Raw genomic sequence first — 16,635 nt, forward strand, 5'->3', positions numbered from 1 at the left:
TGGAGAACTATCACCCTCTTGTGGTCAGAGCCCAGATAGGCAGTTGTTATTCCCCCAATTCCTGGGAAGACAAGCAAACACAGGTGGACAGAGGGCAGCAACTTTCTTTTACAAAAATTCCTTTACAGAAAGAGTTGAGATTCACATAGAGCTATCTGCCACTGTTTAATTGGATTTGTGGAACACAGACCCGAAATTCCTGTGAGGCCTTTCGGCAAACTTTAAATTGCATCTGGGATTAAGACTGGCTCCCAAACAACTAGAATGCTAAACTTTTCCAGGATCCTTGATAGGCCCTCTGGAGAGCCAGGTAAAGGGCAGAGGGCAGAAAGCACAGAACACAAACCAGACACACCTCTAGCAGCAGCTGGCAAGTGGCACCTCCAGCCGTCTTTCCCATTGCTTTTTCACTGGAAGTGGAGAAGGGCAGCACAGGGAGCAACACAAGCCCCTCCCCTGCCACCACAGCCAACCCTATATTCCTTTCTTGATGTGCCATCTGATAGGACAACTATCTCCCAAGACAGTTAAACAGATCTCTGTGTATTCCAGGCCAAAAGACAAGGCTGGGTCAGGCAAGCCCAATATAAGTCATTGAAGCCATCTCTTTTTTCAAGCCCAGAGAACTTCCAGCATCCTCCTCATCAGGAGACCTTCTGGGTGAGCTCCCATCCCCACCATGGACTTGTCTGCCCAGTGGACACAGGCGGGGCTCTCTCTGTGGCCAGACCTCCTTCAGGTAGGTGAAAGGAGGAGCAGAGATGGAATCCGAGGACAGATGGAATCCAAGGCTAGACCTTGGTTCTGGCTTCCATATCTCTCAGGTTCTTCATAGAGGAAAAGGAGAAGGCATATCCAGGAAGTCTCCGTGGTGAGGCGGAGTGGGGGGAGGGCATTGTAGAGGGGCAAGAATAACGGAAAGTCTCTGCTTAATGTCAGGCTGACTGTCTAATTATCAAGGCGGACAAGAGAACCAGAGATGTGTGCAGATGTGTCAGGTGCTAAAAACAACTGGGAATCAGTTTTTCTGGAAGACTCATACTGTAAAGGAAGAAAAGTTGCTTAACAGCATTTCTACCGTAACTCACACCTCCATGCATGGTGCTGTCTCTGTCACGGCTCACACCTCCATGCATGGTGCTGTCCCTGCTGTGGCTCACACCTCCATGCATGGTGCTGTCCCTGCTGTGGCTCACACTTCCCATCCACAGCTCTAACATCTCTGAAAACAGATCTCTGTTTCTTCAGCTATTCCTGATGCCTACAGTTCAGCTGCCCTGATGACAGCATGTGGAGAGCTCCAAACTGGGTTTGGTTTCTCTCACCCATCTTCCCCAGCAACAGGGTAACAGTCAAAGATAGACAAAGCCTGGCTACAGGACAGGTTTCTTAGAGGAAGTTTTGGTACATCTATTGTCTATGAATGTCCTAGGGAGGGTGAGAAGGACCAAAGCTTCTCAACTGGACCCTCACATCCTCAGTAGACGTGTTCTGACACAAATGCTGGACAAGAGCATCCAATGATGAGGGGTAGGCTAGGGGGGAGAGTGGAGAAGCACCTGGGCCAGCCTAGCCTATGGTTCTCTCAGATCTTCAGTTTTTTCATTGTTTCAAAACATCTCTCTCTCTCTCTCTCTCTCTCTCTCTCTCTCTCTCTCTCTCTCTCTCTCTCTCATGTGTGTGTGTGTGCACAAACACGTGTCACAGTGCTCATGTGTAGGTCAGAGAACAACTTGAAAGAGTTGCTTCTCTCTTCCCATCCTACAGGTCCCAGGAATTGAACTCTCCTTAGGCTTGGTGACAAGCCTCTATCCATCTCTCTGGTCCCACTTTCCTAATCTTTAAGTCGAGAAGTCAAGGTTTAAGGTTTTCTCTAATGTACAGGTCTGGAGTTCTTCCATCCCTGCAGCGAGTTGTACACATGGTTTCCTCCTTGCGCAAGACCTTGGTAAGCCTGGGTGGCATTGTTTTCCCTACTTTGGAGAACGTATTACAATGACACCACAGTGGCTTTAACGGTCAAGTCAGATACAGTAGGGTTTGAGTTAGGGGCTGCAACTTAGAAAACTGCTCCAGAGCAGAGTCTAGTCATAAGGAGTACATAGGAAGGTACAAGGGACACTTGTCCTCCATAGGTACAGAGCAGACTGGTCCTACTATTGAGTTATGGGACAGGGGATAAGGCCATGCTTCTGTAAAGACCCCCATGTCCAGCGGCCCCCACCATGTCCAGCAGTCCACAGACTCTACTGATAGTGCCACCTAGAAGCAGTAGCCATCAAATTCACAAGAAATGAAGGACAGGCACCGTACAACAAACAGAAATTCTGGCTAGACTCTAGTCTCCTGACCACCGTATTCTCTCTCTGTGAAGCTAAGTTGTCATCATAATTTTATTGTGAGGGCACAGAATCAGAGCTACAAGAGAGAGACAATGCCGGTAGCTAACATTGCCAAGAGCGACAGCAGCCTTGGTGGTGGGTGCAGGAATGCTCTGGGACAGGCAGGGGCAGCCAGATTAGTCCATGTCCCTTCCCTTTTCTGGAACCATAGCATCCTACAGGTTTCTCCTTTACGGCTTTCATATTGTCCTGCATCCATAAATAGACATACTGCTTCCCTTAGGCATGCTTGTTAGGATCCGCGGTGAGCGTGACAACATTCGCCATTACAAGATGGCATGGGCATCCTGTGCTCCCACAAGTAAATAACTAACTGCACAGGTGCAAAAGGCAAAAGCGCGCCAAGCCACTGCCCATCCCGGGGCGTAATATGGGGTGATGAGTGAACAGCCAATCAGAAGTGAACATGCCACTCTAGGGTACATATAGCAGTGCCTTTCCCGGGCTTGGGGTCTTCCGCTTCTGCTGATACAAGAATAAAGCCTCGTTGTAGTAACTACCTGAACACTGCCTTACGTGTCTCTTTCGCGGGCGAAGGGGACTCGGAAGGAGCGCAAAATACATGCTGGCCCCACTGGCCCGACTATATCATGTCCTGCCCCCCATCTATCATAGTTGGCTATCAGAAGCTTTTTCTGCTTGAACCAATGCATTCTGACCTCTCAGGCAACCTAATAGTAAATTTTATACCTTCAACACTGACTTTACATTTAATTATACATTCTAGAACCATTCCCACATCCTGATCCTGATGAACTAGTGCTTGCTGTCTTCTGTTTTCTCAAGACAGGAAGAGACCATGAGAAATGGAAGTAGCCAATCAGTCTACAGTAGCTGAATTCGTCTTGCTGGGGTTGTCAGATCACCCAACACTGGAGAAGACATTCTTCGTGCTCATCCTGCTGACGTACCTGGTGATCCTGCTGGGCAACGGGGTCCTCATCCTGGTGACCATCCTCGACTCCCACCTGCACACGCCCATGTACTTCTTCCTGGGGAACCTCTCCTTCCTGGACATCTGCTACACCACCTCCTCAATCCCCTTAGTCCTGGATGGTTTTCTCACTCCCAGGAAGACCATCTCCTTCTCAGGCTGTGCTGTGCAGATGTTTCTGTCCTTTGCCATGGGTGCCACGGAGTGTGTGCTTCTGGGCATGATGGCATTTGATCGTTATGTGGCCATCTGCAACCCCCTCAGATACCCAGTGGTCATGAGCAAGGCTGCCTATGTGCCCATGGCTGCTGGCTCCTGGGTGGCTGGTGGTGCCAACTCCATGGTCCAGATCTCCCTTGCAGTTCAGTTGCCTTTCTGTGGGGACAATGTCATTAACCACTTCACCTGTGAGATCCTGGCAGTCTTAAAGCTAGCCTGTGCTGACATCTCCATCAATGTCATCAGCATGGGGGTGGCCAATGTGATCTTCCTGGGGGTCCCAGTTCTGTTCATCTTTGTCTCCTACATCTTCATACTCTCCACCATCCTGAGGATCCCCTCTGCTGAGGGCAGGAAGAAGGCCTTCTCCACCTGCTCTGCCCACCTCACTGTGGTGATTGTCTTCTATGGGACCATCCTCTTTATGTATGGGAAGCCCAAGTCCAAGGACCCACTGGGGGCAAACAAGCAGGACCTTGCAGACAAACTCATCTCTTTATTTTATGGGGTGTTGACCCCCATGTTGAACCCCATCATCTACAGCCTGAGGAACAAGGATGTGAAGGCAGCTGTGAAGAATCTGGTGGTTCAGAAATGACTAATTCAGTGAGAGTGAGGAAGTGGGTTATTTCCCAACTCTGTGTACACCGGGGCTTGGCTGGTAACAATCACTTGTTCAGTATAGATTTGCTTGCTAGCCCTATAGATCAGTTTGGACTGAGTTCTTTGTGAGTGACTGAGGCTGGACCATCAACTGTTTAGAATAGACACTTGTACAAAATGGCATAGAACCAAGAAAACGTGCCTCTGAAAATTAAATGTTCTTTGTACGCCAACAAAATAAGCAATAAAAACTGAGAAAAAATATACTTCTCTCTTTGTCAGTAAAGTCTAGTTGGGATGTGTATGTGAGGGTTTTTTTTTCCCCCTACTGTACAATTGGGAAGACACTGTGAGAAAAACTCACTTCTTCTTTTATTTTTTAGACTTTTGCTATGTGGCCCAAGCTGGTCTGGAGTACATAATCCCCTTCCATGCAGACCATTCACACCAATTCCAAAGTTTCCCCCTCACCCTCGTCAGTCAGTTCCCACCTCTGGTCCCATGGAACTCCTAAGTAAATTCTAGAACATTTTCTTTTCTTTAAAAATTTCAGATAATAGACTATTTATTTACTTTTACATCTGATCTGTTCTCTTTTCCACATTCATGTTTTAGATAGCCAGTGGTGACATACATTAACAAAAAAGGGTCAAGAATTCAAGAGGGGAGCACAGGAAGGAAAGGGGGAGGGGGAGGGGAAGGAGGGGAGGAGGGGGAGGGAGAGGGATAGATATAATACAAATACAATATACTCATGTATAAAATTCTCAAAAAAAAATTAAAAACGTTTGATATATCTAAAGCAGAGTTCAAATGGAATGTTAAAAATTTAAATCTATGCCAGGATTTATGCTCCAACTTTTCAATTTAATAGCTAGAAAAATAACAAAGTAATCTAATATGGGTAAAGGAAATTATAATTCAAACAAGCACAGTGAAGTGGAAAGGGGGAGATAGAAAACATTAACAAATCCAAATAGATATTTTAGAAGACAACAACGTTGATAAATCCCTAGCATGACTCAGACGGCAATAGAAAGATGACTGATAGACGGTACACTATCAAAACCAAGAGTGAAAAAGAGTTACTGCTGACTTACAGATATCAAATAACAGTAACAAGACTATTATGAATTATTATAGGGACATGAAACTTGACAATTTAAACGACATGTACAAGTTCTCTGAAAAATGTCCAGTTTGCAAAACCATTAAAAGAGGAAATGGAGGCATTTGAGCCCCGGGTGGTTGAAGGGAGGAGGGTTGTGCTTGAGCGTCTGTTCCACTGACAGCCGGCTTTGTAGGGAGGACACCTGGACGCATCAAAAGCAGGAAAGGGAGAAGTTGAGGTTGTTGTAAATAGAAAGTAACTGTCCAGCAAATGTGGAAGAATCCGATGGTGCTGTCTGGAGGGGCTGTAAAATACTGCAGACAAGATTGATGAGTCCCTCTGGTGGGAGTCAGATCGCTAAAATGTCGAGAGAAGCTAGGACACTAAGAGACTCCACTCGCAAAGTTTCAGACGGGAACAAGGACTCTGTTAAGACGTGGGCTACAGGCTATTCCTGTGGCCATGGTTAAAAAATAATGTGGTTACATTTCTGTGCTCTGATAAATTGAATGGGGCTGAATTTAAAAGTGGCAGGCCAGAGACCTGCTGAGCCCCTTGCCATGTGGTGCCGGTGAGGAGAGGCGCCCCGCAGACTTGCTCTCTGTGGCATGGCACAGCTGGGCCTTAGACACACAGAGCCCCGCCAGCCACCGGGCAACTCGGTGTCTGAGGGGGAAGATGTCCTCAGCCCCGCCCACAGCCACACCACACGGTGGGCTGTAAACACCACAGGCCCTCTAGCCTTCATGCCACACAGAAGCACAGACAGAGGAGGTCACCCAGAGGCCATGTGGCCCTCCTGCAGTGGGACAATGAGCAAGTATGTGGTGAACAGATAGAAGGGGAAAAGAAGTAGAACCGTTTGAACATTGAGAAAAGAGATGGAACTGGAGAGGAGAGGGTGGAGAGAAGCAGCCTGCTGTGTCGCCTGTCCAATCTATGCTGCCTCTGAGAGACATGTCTGGGTCTGTGGCTATGCAGCAGCAGGGGTCGACGTCTGTGGCTCGTATTACCACTTAAGATCATGGGGATGCCCCTGGTCTGGGAAGCTGCTGGGAACCATTTAGATGTTCAGGAGTTGTGCTGACATGGCCCCAATACTCACTGGGTGGGGCACTTTGGAGAGCTGGTCCCACATTTGAGGGTGATAGTCCAGGGAGAGCAGGCCCTGTGCCTCATCCAAGCAGCACAGTGGAGCTAGCACTGGTATGGGTGAGCAGGCCTTGAGCACCTGAGTGTGGGAGAGTGGACCACACTTGTCTGCTTTGGGAAAGCTGGCCCCAGAATCATGAGAGCAAAACCGGCCCTGTACCTTGCCTGGGCAACACTGGATCTGGCCCTGATGGCGAAGGCACAGGGGAGCCACCCCTGAGGTTGTGAGAGTGGGAGAGCTGGTCCAGCCCCTCACAGGCTGTAGCACTTGGGAGGGTGGGCAGGCATCGCGTTTGCTTGCATCGTAATTGCGCTTCACTGTGGAGCTGGCTCTGGAGGCATGGGCGTGGGTACGTCAGCCCCAGGGCATGAAAGCAAAAGAGTTGACCCCGCCTCTTGTCTATGACTACCTTGGGTGGCCTAGCCAGAGCAGAGCTGGAGAGCTTGCCCTGGTAGTGTGGATAGAGGAGAGCCGGCAGGCTGATAAAAGTTCAGCTGTCACCTAGGCCCGCATCCAGGGCTCTGAGTTGGTTCACCCAATATCTATATCAGCTGTGAATGGTTGGGACACACAAAAGGGCCAATTCTGCTGATCCAAAACTTCAGGAATTCCATGACTCAGGATAAAAACAGGATAACCTGGAGTAGTCCAGATGAGGATCCAATACTGATGGTATATCACAGAAACCAGAGAGAGATCTTGAACCAAACCAATGACTCATTGCAGGGAATATTTGCAAGTGAAGATGTGTGGAAACGAGATGTCTTAGTTAGGGTTTCCATTGCTGTGAAGAGACACCATGACAACATTTAAGTGGGGCTGGCTTACAGGTTCAGAGGTTCGGTCCATTATCATCAAGGTGGGAAACATGGCAGCATCCATGCAGACATGGAGCTGGAGGAACTGAGAGTTCTGCATCTTGTTTCGAAGGCAAACAGGAGAAGACTGGCTTCCAGGTAGCTAGGAGGAAGGTCTCTCAAAGCCCACTCCCACAGTGACACACTTCCTCCAACAAGGCCACACCTCCTAATAGTGTCACTCCCTGAGCTAAGCACATTTAAACCACCACTGTGGGACACACTGTGACATACCACAGCTTCCACAGTGAGATGGTTTCTGCTTTGTTCTGGTGTGTGTGTGTGTGTGTGTGTGTGTGTGTGTGTGTGTGTTTTCTTTGGCGGGGGGTGGGGGGGAGTTGCCAGGACAGAGGGCAGAATGAGGGGATGGGGAGATGAGTGGGACTGGGGTGCATGATATGAAGCTTTAAAAGAACCAATAAAAAAAATTGTTAAAAAGAAGGAAATGGAAACTTTTAACAACTCTACACCTATTAAACTAGCTGGATTTATTATTAAAACAAAGCTGGAAAGAAAACTGCAGGCCCTGATGGATTTTCTAGAGCTAGAGCTTTATTACCGCCCTCGCCCCCGCCCTCGCCCTCGCCCTCATCATTATTGACAGGATCCTACTATGTAGCCCGGGCTGACCTCAGACGTGTGATCCTTTTCATTAGCCTTCCAAGAGCTGGGATTACAGAAATGGACTATCTTGTCCAGACATGGTAAATTATATCAATCACTCAAGGAAGAAATAATCCAAATTCAAGACAGAAGAATAAGAGGTGGAACCAGACCTGAATTGTCACAAAACCTTAAAATAACTATATCAAATCCAGTAAGACTTTTAAAAGATCTGTACATACACACACACACACACACACACACACACACACACACACACGTTTTCTTTGTTTTTTTTTTTTTTGTGGGGGTTTTGAGGGGTGGTATTTACTTATTTTGATTTTTTTGAGACAGAATTTCTCTGTGTAGATCTGGCTGTCCTAGAACTCACTCTGTAGACCAGGCTGTCCCCAAACTCACAGAGATCTGCTTTTCTCTGCCTCCTGAGCACTGGGATTAAAGGCAAGTGCCATCACTGCCCAATGTAATTTTTATAGATAATATATCATCATTAACTTGGCTTTATCCTGAAAAATAATTAATACTTTTATTAATTATAATAAAATTATTGTATTAAAATGTAGTTGTAATAAAATTATAATGTAAAAGTAAACTATTATATTTCTAGATGTTCACTGAGGGATAAAAGTATTAAAAATACCAGGAGCTGGCTACTGTGAAGGCAGAACAATCATCAGTTATGGTATTAGGGAGGGGGTGGAGGTTAGCATAGGGCATACAGGGAGCTCCTGGGTGGTATAATTCTATTTCTGTTTCTTAATCAAGTGATGTTTGTTTTCCCAATAATAACCCATTACTCCATCTGTTTGATTTGTGGGTGTGAATGGTTAATATTGACACAGCCTCCGATTACCTGGGGGGAGTCTCAGTGAGAGATGGTCTAGTCCACATTGTCCTGTAGGCAGGTCTGTGAGAGATTGTCTCGATTGCTTTAACTGACCATTCCTTGGATTTGGGCCCTGGAACTGTATGAGAGTAGAGAGAGTTGTGTGCTAAGCATGCAGCTGCGGGTTAACGTCCAGTCTGCCTCATTCCTGTATCTCTACCCTGCTCCCTTTCCTCTCATCCACCCATCTCCTTTTAACACTCAATGTCATTGTAGGTGGCCAGCCCAGCATTCTCCGCTCCCCCTATTCTTCCCTTTGCTCTCTTGTCAGGATCTCCACCTCAGCCTTCCAAGAGAAGGGAGGATATCTGTTAACTTATCTTCGTCTTCCTGTCTTCAACCCACCTTTATCCAAAATTCTGTCGTCTCCCCATAATCTTTTGCCTCTACAGTTTCCACTTCTATCTATATCCCCTACTCTGTTTTCTCTCTGTCTTCCCAATATTAATCATGAGTTAGTGTGCTTTTCTTCTTTTTCTGGCACACATAGCACTATCAACATACTATCAGTTTTACTCCCTAAAATCCTTACCTCAGGGATGATGTTGTTTTTTTGGGGGGGGTGTTGTTGTTGTTTGTTTTGTTTTAACAGGGTTTCTCTGTGTAGTCCTGGCTGTCCTGGAACTCACTCTGTAGACCAAGCTGGCCTTGAACTCGGAAATCTGCCTGCCTCTGCCTCCCAAGTGCTGGGATTAAAGGCGTGCGCCACCACTGCTTGGCTAGTGATGATGTTGTGTAGTTGACTATTGTATTATTTTCACAGTGAATCTGCACCTAGATAGTTACTGTAAACAGCGTTGTACTCTCAGGGAAGGACTGGGGATGGAGCCTGCTACCTTAAACAGCAATCTAACAGAGGAAAGTGGTGTTTTAACCCCCTTATAACTAGTTTCTCCTAAACATTACAAACTCTCCAAACTGAAAAAAGAAACATAGCCTAATTTTTAAAATAATTTTCAAACAGTGATTTAATTCTTAATACACAAGTCTTAACACAAAACACAAGCAACATGGAGTGTGGAGATAGTGCATCTCCTCTCAAATCTATCAGTTTCAGAGTAATGCCCTCAATGAGAGTAACTCAGAAGAAATTCCAGACAAAGGATTCAAAAGAATGGTGAGAACATTTTCAAAAAAAAAAAAAAAAAAAAAAAAAAAAAAAAAAAAAAAAAAAAAAAAAAAACAAAGAGAATATTAAAAAATGTTAGATTAGTTCATTAATAAATTAATTCCAAGAAAACACAGCTGAATAAAATAAGAAAGTTACTACAGGATATGATATTAGAATTCATTAAAAAGCTAGAAAAAAACTAAACTAATATGAAATGTTTTAAAAAAAACAATTTAAAAGCTTCACCAAAAGCATTGATCATGAAGACAATGAAATATTAGGACTTGAAGATCAGGTAATTAGTAAATTCAGTCAAGGGCAGTGATAAAGTTTTAAATTGAACAGGTAAGATCTTTGGGACACAATGGAAAGACCAATATATGGAATGTGGGCATAGAAGAATTCTATGCCCAAAACCCAGAAAATATTTTCAGTATAATTGACAGAAAACTTCCCAAATCTAAAGGGAGAGGCCCATTAATGCACAGAAGACATCAAGTGGACAGGGGAGAAAAGATTCCTCCCCAGTAATAGAATGATTAAAACACTAAATATACAGAACAAAAAAAAAAGTATACTGCATTCACAAAAGAGAAACACAAAGTCACATATAAAAACAAATCCATCAGAATAACAGCTGATCTCTCAACAGAAACTTTAAAATCCATAAAGGTATGAAAAAATGCTTTTCAGGTTCTGAAAGACCACAGTGAACAGCCCAGAACACTGCCCTCAGCAACTGTCTATCGTCACTGACGAAGAACAGCGAACAGCCCAGAACACTGCCCTCAGCAACTGTCTATCGTCATTGACGAAGAACAGCGAACAGCCCAGAACACTGCCCTCAGCAACTGTCTATCATCATTGACGAAGAAAGAAAAATATCCCAAAAGCAAGCTAAAGGATTTTATGGACACTTAAGACAGTGTTACACAGGCTCCTGGGAGGAGTTCCATGGAGTAAAGAGAAGAACAAACACATCACAGAGGCTACGGAGGGAGTATGGCACAACAGTGGTTAAGCAAGTGAGAATCAGGAAAACAACTGCTACAAAATCAACAAAATGACAGGAATTAATATAAACCTTTAAATAATATTTTTGAATATTAATAGTCTCAATTATCCAACCAAAAGATACTGGCTAGCAGACTCAATTAAAAAAAAAAAAAACAAACAAGAGCAGAATCCATGTATTCAATGCTTCTAAGAAATACATCTCACCATCAAAGATAGCTATTATCTTACAGCAAGAGGATGGACAAAGATGTTCCAAACAAATGGACCTAGAAAACAAGCAGGTGTCACTGTTTTAATATATGACATCATAGACTTCCAACCAAAACTAGTCAGGAAAGATAAAGGCCACTTTATACTAATTAAGTGAATAACCATCACAGCACTGTAATTATTTACACAAAGGTGCACTTAATTTCATCAACAAATGATAAATGGTGCTGCATATAAAGTCACTGATTAACCCCAATGCAGTAATAGTGGAGAAGCCCAGTACCCCAATTAAACAGAAGAACATCAGGAATTAAATGACATCACAGATCAAATGGGTCTAATATCATCTACACAAGATTCCATCCAAACACTTCAGAGTATGCATTCTTCTCAAAAGCCAGGGATCTCGATATCTCTCTCTCTCTCTCTCTCTCTCTCTCTCTCTCTCTCTCTCTCTCCCCCTTGTTAAATCTTTTTTCAAGTTTAATTTACTTTTTGTAGTTATTCACTTAACATCCTGCTCACTGCTCCTTCCCAGTCACCCCCTCTCCAATTTTTCCCCATCTCTGCTCCCTTTCTCCTCTGAGAGAGTGGGGCCCTCCCTAGGTAACCCTCCACCCTGGCATTTCAAGTCTCTGCGAGGCTAGGTGCTTCCTCTCGTGGTGAGGCCAGACAAGGCAGCCCAGCTAGTAGAACATACCCCATGTACAGGCAACAGCTTTTGGAATAGCCCCTGTCTCAGTTGTTAAGGACCCACATGAAGACCAAGCTGAACATCTGCTACATATAAGTAGTGTGACCTAGGTCCAGTCCGTGTATGTTCTTTGGTTGATAGTTCAGTCTCTAAGAGCCCCAAGTGTCCAGGTTAGTTGACTCTGTTGGTCTTCCTGTGGAGTTCCTATCCCATTACAGGCCTCAATCCTTTCTCCTATTCTTCCGTAAGAGTCCCCAAGCTCCATCCAATGTTTGGCTGTGGGTGTCTGTATCTGTCTGAGTCTGCTGCTCAGTGAAGCCTCTCAGAGGACAATATGCTCCTGTTTGCAAGCATAACAGAGTATGAGTATTATTAATAGTGTAAGGGACTGGTGCTTCCCTGTGGAATGGGTCTCAAGTTGAGTGAGGTAACCCAGTCCCAAAAGGACATACATGATATGTACTCACTTATAAGTGGATATTAGTCATAAAATACAGGTACCATGTTACATTCCACAGACCCAAAGAAGCTAAAGAAGGAAGGCCCAAACAAAGATGCTTGAATCTCACTTAGAAGGGGGAATAAAATAGTCATAAGAGGCAGATAGAGGGAGGGAACTAGGAGGGAGGGGTGTGGAGGGAGAGAAGGGATTCAGAATCAGATGTGGAGAAGGACAGGGGAGATAGCTAGATGGCTATGAAAATGAATGCAGAAGCCCAGGGCACTTTCTCTTAAACTTTCTCTTAAACATATGAGGTCACAAGGAAGTCTCAACAAATACAGGAAAACTGGACTTCTTGTATTCTATGTGATTATTATAGATTAAAACTAGAACTCAACAGAAAGAAAAATCCACAAACTCATGAATCAAACAGCACTCTACTAAAAAAATGAATAAATTTCTGAAGAAATCAAGAAGGAAAAAAATGTAAGAGTCCTAGGTCTGAATAAAAATGAAGACACAGCATGCCAAAGCCTATGAGATACAGTGAAACAATGGTGAGCGAAGTCCTGAGCTACAAGTGTCTGCATTGGCAAGTCACAGAGATCTCATATTAGTAACTAAGTAACTGTACTGCAGGGCCTGGGCAAGACAAGAACAAATCAAATACAAACAAATAGTTACATCAGAGCAGAAAGTAATGAAATAGAAATAAAACAATGTAGTCAGGGAACAGTGTGTTCTTTGAACAAGATATGAGAGAGAGAGAGAGAGAGAGAGAGAGAGAGAGAGAGAGAGAGAGAGAGAGAGAATACTCAAATTCATAACACTCGAGATGAAAAGGGAACTATTACAACAGGTACCACTGAGAGTCAAAACTCATAAGGACATATCTGAAAACTTTAAAAGTCTAAAAGAAATGGATGGATTTCTAGATGCATATGACCTAACAAAATTACATCAAAATGAAACAAGTAGTTTAAACATATCAATAACAAGCAATGGACTTTAAACTATAATTTAAAAGCTTTCAAATGAAAAACCTCAGATGAGATAATAAGTGGATTTCTCCAGATCTTTCTTTGTTTCCTTCCTTCCTTTTTTTCTTCCTTCCTTCCTCTATCCCTTCCTCCCTCCTTTTCTCCTTCCTTCCTTCCTCCCTCCCTTCCTCTCTCCTTCCTTCTTTCTGTTTTTTCTCTCTGCCTCTTGAGTGCTGGGATTAAAGATTTGAATCACACATATGGATCTCCTGATCTTTAAAGAAGAGCCACAATAATTAAATGCTTTTTAGATTATTCCTTCAAATACAAAAATGAGAGAGCACTTTCAAACTCATTTTATGAAGCCAACACTATCCTGCTATCAAAAACCAGATAAAGACACAGCAAAACTGGTCCTTTTGGCTAGGGCAGACACCTAGCTGGTCTGCTCCAGTGGAAACACCATATCCTGAGCCATCCTAGAGGAACCACTGCACTCAGAACAACGGGTAAGAACCCTCTCCCACTACCCTATGCCCCAGAGTTACAACTGGGAGCCAGAGGTGCTCAGGACCCATCAGCCACTCAAACCCCGCCCCTCCAGAATACTACTTCCCTTCCACCCTGCACCTGGTCCTTTTGACTGGGGCAGACACCTAGCTGGTCTGCTTCTGTGGGGACACCATATCCTGAATCATCCTAGAGGAGCCACGGTACACAGAGCAGCAGGATTTCAGGATCCCAGAGGCAGCCTGAGTCCCAGGAATTCTTCCACCCAGGAGCTTAGGATCACAGAATCACAGAGACATCTGGACTCTGAGGAGTTCTGACACAAGCAAGATAACTAGAAAGACAGACTCCAGTCAGACACAGTGAGTGCAGGTAACACTAGAGTTAACCAGATGGTGAAAGACAAGTGCAAGAAAGTAGCAACAGAAACCAGTTACTTGGCAACATCAGAACCCAGTTCTCCCACCATAGCAAGCCCTGGACACCCCATCACATGAGAAAAGCAGGATTCAGAATTAAAATAACTTCTCATGATGATGATAGAGGATTTTAAGAAGGACATAAGTAACTCCCTTAAAGAAGTACAGGAGAACACGGGTAACCAGGTAGCCCTTAAAGAGGAAACATAAAAATGCCTTATAGAATTGCAAGAAAACACAACCAAAACAGGTGAAGGAATTAAACGAAACCATCCAGGATCTAAAAATGGAAATAGAAACAATAAAGAAATCTCAAAAGGAGACTACCCTGGAGATAGAAAACCTAGGAAAGGGATCAGGAGTCGTAGATGCAAGCATCACCAACAGAATACAACAGATAGAAGAGAGAATCTCAGGTGCAGAAAACCATGGAAAACATTGACACAACTGTCAAAGAAAATGCAAAATGCAAAAAGTTCCTAACCCAAAACATCCAGGAAATCCAGGACACAATGAGAAGGACAAACCTCAGGATAATAGGTATAGAAGAGAGTGAAGATTCCCAACTTAAAGGGCCAATAAATATCTTCAACAAAATTATAGAGGAAAACTTCCCTAACCAAAAGAATGAGATGCCCATAAACATACAAGAAGCCTACAGAACACCAAATAAACTAGACCAGAAAACAAATATCTCTACATCAAATGCACAAAATAAAGAAAAATACTAAAAGCAGTAAGGGAAAAAGATCAAGTAACATATAAAGGCAGACCTATAAGAATTATACCAGACTTCTCACCAGAGACTATAAAAGCCAGAAGATCCTGGACTGATATCATAAAGACCCTAAGAGAACACAAATGCCAGCACAGGCTACTACACCCAGAAAAACTCTTAATTACTATAGATGGAGAAATCAAGATATTCCATGACAAAACCAAATTTACACAATATCTTCCCACAAACCCAGCACTACAAAGGATAATTGATGGAAAAGCCAATACAAGGAAGGAAACTACAACCTAGATAAAGCAAGGAAGTAATCTTCCAACAAATCCAAAAGAAGATAGCTACACAAACATAATTCACCTCTAATAACAAAAATAACAGGAAGCCACAATCATTTTTCCTTAATATCCCTTAACATCGATGGACTCAATTCTCCAATAAAAAGACATAGACTATCAGACTGGATACACAAAAAGAACCCAGAATTTTGCTGCATACAGGAAACACACCTCAGTGACAAAGACAGACACTACCTCAGAATAAAAGGATGGAAAACAATTTTCCAAGCAAATGGTCCCAAGAAACAAGCTGGAGTAGCCATTCTAATATCAAATAAAATTGACTTGCAGCCAAAACCAACTAAAAAGATAAGGAAGAACACTTCATACTCATCAAAGGAAAAATCTACCAAGACGAACTCTCAATTCTGAACATCTATGCTCCAAATGCAAGGGCACCCACATATAGAAAAGAAACTTTACTAAAGTTTAAAACACACATTGCACCTCACACAATAATAGTGGGGGATTTCAACACCCTACTCTTAGCAGTGAACAGATTATGGAAACAGAAACTAAACAGAGACACATTGAAATTAACAGAAGTTATGAATCAAATGGATTTAACAGATATCTATAGAACATTTCATCCTAAAACAAAAGAATATACCTTTTTCTCAGCACTTCATGGTGCCTTCTCCAAAATAGACCATATAACTTGGTCACAAAACAGTCCTAAACAGATACAAAAAGATTGATATAATCCCTTGTATCCTATCAGATCACCACAGACTAAGGCTGGTTTTTAATAATGACAAAACCAATGGAAAACCCACAGGCACATGGAAACTGAACAATGATCTACTCAATGATGACTTGTTCAAGGAAGAAATAAAGAAAGAAATTAAAGACTTTTTAGAATTTAATGAAAATGAGGACACATCGTACCAAAACTTGTGGGACTACATGAAAGCAGTGCTAAGAGGAAAACTCATAGCTCTAAGTGCCTACAAAAAGAAACTGGAGAGAGCATACACTAACACCTTGACAGCACACCTGAAAGCTCCAGGAATAAAAAGAAGCAAGTACACCCAAGAGGAGTAGATGGCAGGAAATAATCAAACTCAGGGCTGAAATCAACCAAGTAGAAACAGAAAGAACTATACAAAATATCAACAAAACCAAGAGCTGGTTCTTTGAGAAAATCAACAAATAGATAAACCCTTAGCCATATTAACCAGAGGGCACAGAGACAGTATTCAAATTAATAAAATCAGAACTGAAAATGGAGACATAAAAACAGAAACTGGGGAAATTCAAAAAATCATCAGATCCTACTACAAAGGCCTATACTCAACAAAACTGGAAAATATAAATAAAATAGACAATTTTCTAGACAGATACCAGGTTCCAAAGTTAAATCAGGAGCAAATAAACCATCTAAACAGTCCCATA

At 43.3% G+C, this 16,635-nt stretch overlaps 1 protein-coding gene across 3 annotated transcripts; it reads left to right on the forward strand.

The window, feature by feature from the left end:
* Positions 1 to 259: 259 nt before the first annotated feature.
* LOC117708988 (olfactory receptor 13C7-like) lies at positions 260 to 4,424 on the forward strand. 3 transcript variants are annotated; one of them, XM_076935077.1, is made up of 3 exons: positions 260 to 310; positions 618 to 739; positions 3,189 to 4,424. In XM_076935077.1, the coding sequence occupies exon 3, from the start codon at positions 3,209 to 3,211 to the stop codon at positions 4,151 to 4,153; it is 945 nt and encodes a 314-aa protein (XP_076791192.1). In that variant the 5' UTR covers positions 260 to 310; positions 618 to 739; positions 3,189 to 3,208; the 3' UTR covers positions 4,154 to 4,424. The 3 variants fall into 3 exon arrangements, with proteins under 3 accessions (XP_076791192.1, XP_034358916.1, XP_076791193.1); XM_034503025.2 differs by lacking the exon at positions 260 to 310 and having other exon boundaries at positions 317 to 739; positions 3,193 to 4,424; XM_076935078.1 differs by lacking the exon at positions 260 to 310 and having other exon boundaries at positions 317 to 660.
* The last annotated feature ends 12,211 nt before the right edge of the window (positions 4,425 to 16,635 follow it).

This window comes from Arvicanthis niloticus, chromosome 5, assembly GCF_011762505.2.
Source record: "Arvicanthis niloticus isolate mArvNil1 chromosome 5, mArvNil1.pat.X, whole genome shotgun sequence".
NCBI classification, from domain to species: domain Eukaryota; kingdom Metazoa; phylum Chordata; class Mammalia; order Rodentia; family Muridae; genus Arvicanthis; species Arvicanthis niloticus.